The sequence below is a fragment of the Galeopterus variegatus genome, unplaced genomic scaffold (assembly GCF_000696425.1).
Source record: "Galeopterus variegatus unplaced genomic scaffold, G_variegatus-3.0.2 Scaffold1755, whole genome shotgun sequence".
Classification (NCBI taxonomy): Eukaryota; Metazoa; Chordata; class Mammalia; order Dermoptera; family Cynocephalidae; genus Galeopterus; species Galeopterus variegatus.
The window spans coordinates 95,967-99,432 of NW_007727866.1; the positions used below are offsets into that span (position 1 = coordinate 95,967).

At 36.9% G+C, this 3,466-nt stretch overlaps 1 protein-coding gene across 3 annotated transcripts in view; it reads right to left on the reverse strand.

The window, feature by feature from the left end:
* Positions 1–3,466, reverse strand: part of RPS6KB1 (ribosomal protein S6 kinase, 70kDa, polypeptide 1) — a 48,724-nt gene that overhangs the window by 5,623 nt on the left and 39,635 nt on the right. For all 3 annotated transcript variants that reach the window (XM_008578765.1, XM_008578766.1, XM_008578767.1), the window contains exon 14: positions 2,653–2,765. In XM_008578765.1, coding sequence (XP_008576987.1) covers positions 2,653–2,765 — 113 coding nt within the window. The remainder of the gene's footprint in view (positions 1–2,652; positions 2,766–3,466) is intronic.

Below are 3,466 nucleotides of genomic sequence, written 5' to 3' on the forward strand. Positions count from 1 at the left end.
GATCCCGTGGCCGGTCCCGGTCCGGTACGGGCGCAACACTGAGGGTTGCGATCCGTTGCCGGTCACGAAAAAAGACAAAAAGGAAAAAAAAAATCAGTAGCGTTTTTATACTCCAATAACAAACTAGCAGAAAAAGAAATCAAGAAAACAAGCCCACTTAAAATAGTCTCCAAAAAAATGAAATACCTAGGGATTAACTGAACCAAGGAGATGAAAGATCCCTACAAAAAGAACTACAAATCACTGCTGAAAGAAATTAAGGAGGACACAAAAAGATGGAAAGAAATTCCACGTGCTTGGATTGGAAGAATTAACATTGTGAAAATGTCCATACTACCCAAAGCAATCTATGGGTTCAGTGCAATCCCTGTCAAAATACCAATGACATTCTTCACAGAAATAGAAAAAACAATCCTAACATTCACATGGAATAACGTAAGTCCCCAAATAGCCAAAGCAATCCTGAGCAAAAAAAATAAAGCCAGAGGCATAACACTCCCTGACTTCAAACTACATTACAAAGCTACGGTAACCAAAACAGCAGGGTACTGGCATAAAAACACTCAGACCAATGGAACAGAATAAAGAACCCAGAAATCAACCCATGTACTTAACAGCCAACTGATCTTTGACAAAGGCAACAAGAACATACATTGGGGAAAAGACTTGCCTTTTCAATAAATAGTGCTGGGAAAACTGGAAAGCCATACATAGAAAAATGAAACATAGACCTGTACCTCTCACCATATACCAAAATCAACTCAAAATGGATTAAAGACTTAAATAAAAGAAAACATAGGGGAAACACTTCAGGAAGTAGAACTGGTTGAATACTTTATGAATATGACCCCAAAAGCACAGGCAACAAAAGAAAAAATAAATAAATGGGATAATATCAAACTAAAAAGCTTCTGTACAGCAAAAGAAAGAACAGAGTGAAAAGACAACCTACAGAATGGGAGAAAATATTTGTGAACTATGCATCTGACAATGGATTAATATCCAGAATACACAAAGAACTCAATAGTAAGAAAACAAGTAACCCAATAAAAAATGGGCAAAGGAAGTGAACAGACATTTCTCATATGAAGATATACAAATGGCCAACAGACACATGAAAAAAATGCTCAACATCAGTAAGCATCAGGAAAATGCAAATCCAAACCACACTGAGATATCATCTCACCCCAGTTAGACTGGTTATTATCAAAAAGACAGAATAACAAATGCTGGCAAGGATGTGGAAAAGGGGAACTCTCCTATTCTGTTGGTGGGACTGTATATTAGTACAGCCATTATGGAAAACAGTATGGAGTTTCCTCAAACAACTACAGATAGAACTGCCATCTGACCCAACAATCCCATTTCTAAGTATACACCCAAAGGAACTGAAATCATCATGTTGAAGGAATACCTGCACTCTCATGTTTACTGCAGCTCTATTTACAATAGCCAAGAGTTGGCATCGACCTAAATGTTCATTGACAGGATGACAGGATAAGGAAAATGTGGAATATATACTCAATGGAATACTACTCTGTTGTAAAAAGGAATGAAATTTTGCCATTTGCAGCAACATCAATGAATTTAGAGAAAATTATGTTAAGTGAAATAAGACAGGCACAGAAAGAGAAATACTGCATGTCCTCACTCATAAATGGAAACTAAAATAAAGAAAGAAAGAGAATAGAATAGAAAAGAAAGGAAGAGAGAATCGCAATAATACATTAAACATTCAAAAGAGAACAGAATTATGGTTATTAGAGGTGGGAAAGGGGAAGAGAGGGGTTGACAAGAAACTAGTTAAGAGTCACAAAGATTGATTATGTTTTGTAAACATGAATACACTAATTATCCTGATTTGATCACCACATATTGTACATGTGTTGATATGCAACTCTGTACCCCACAAATATATATAATCATTAAAAAATAAAAAATAAAAAAATGCATGTTCTTGCCAAAAAATAAAATAAAATACCTTTCCAAATCTCTGCAATTCTCTTCCTTCTTGCCATACTTTAGGAACACTGACCTCTTTTTACTTCTAAGAAAAGGCCAAATTTTTTCTTCCCTCAGGGCTTTTGCATTTGCTGTTCTTCTGTCTACAACACTCTTGTACCTCCTATTTTTTGTATGGCTGGCTCTTTCTCTTCATTCCTAGATGTTACTTCACCATGAGGCACCATGAGTAGAAGCCCTCTTGTTTTTCTCTGCTTTCTACCACCACACTCTATTTTTTTATATAGCACTTGGTACTACCTGTAATTACATGTTTTTTGTGTGTTTTTCCTTCTTTGTTGTGACTCTTACTAAATTGTAAGCTTTATTAGGATAGAGATAATTCTGTGTTATACATACTTTGTGTGTGTGTATAACATAACAGCACAGCTGCTGGTGCACAATAAATGTGAAGTGAATTGATAAAAAGGACATTTGCTAGTGTAGCAGCTTACTTTCAGGAGGGAAGGTAAACTATTTAACACGGAGATTAGTCACAGACTAGTCCTTTGCAATATAAGATGTAGATGCTGTGCTTTATGTCAACCAAGAGAATATGACAGATCTTTCATTCATGTAACTTGGCATAAATTTCTTAAGCAGTGCTCTTATAGGGTAAAAAAAAAAAAAGAATAGCAGAGTCTGAAATACCTGACAGGTGTTCGTGGGCTGCCAATAAATCTTCGAGGTGATCGGATTTTTGGTTCAAAGGAAAACTTTTCTTTCACACTTTCAAGTACAGATGGAGCCACGTACGTAAAACCCTGAAAGACATTAACAGTGGACTACAGACTCACATTTTGTAATATATATCAAGAAAATGGGGGTTGTTCAGTCTCTGACACACAGTGATGCACACATAAAATCACCAGTGTATATAGTCCCATCTCTTTTATCTCATTTTCACACTTGTTATCTTCTTTCTGGCCATTTCTTGTGGTACAGACCTCAAGAAAGTAGTCTATTGAACCCCATATGCCAGCATACAGAATTCCACCCTACAATAGGAGTAGTAAAAATGTAGGCTCCACATTAAAATGTTAAATACTAAGAGAAATACAAAGAAAATTCAAGTGTTTCCAGCCACATGCATATAAGCAACTAAGATCATCATCCCCAAGACAGTTTCTCGTAATTAGGCAAAAGTACAAATAGAATTCTATGACTTGGCATTTGTGATCTTTCTGGTTTTATGCTAATGATTGGACAGAATTTGGTATTTTCCTGATGCGTGTCAAAATTATGAAAATCCTTGGGCCGGCCCGGTGGCGCACTGCTACAGTGCGCCGCTTGAAAAGTACAAATAGAATTCTATGACTTGGCATTTGTGATCTTTCTGGTTTTATGCTAATGATTGGACAGAATTTGGTATTTTCCTGATGAGTGTCAAAATTATGAAAATCCTTGGGCCGGCCCGGTGGCGCACTGCTACAGTGCGCCGCTTGGGAAGTGCGGCAGCGCTCCC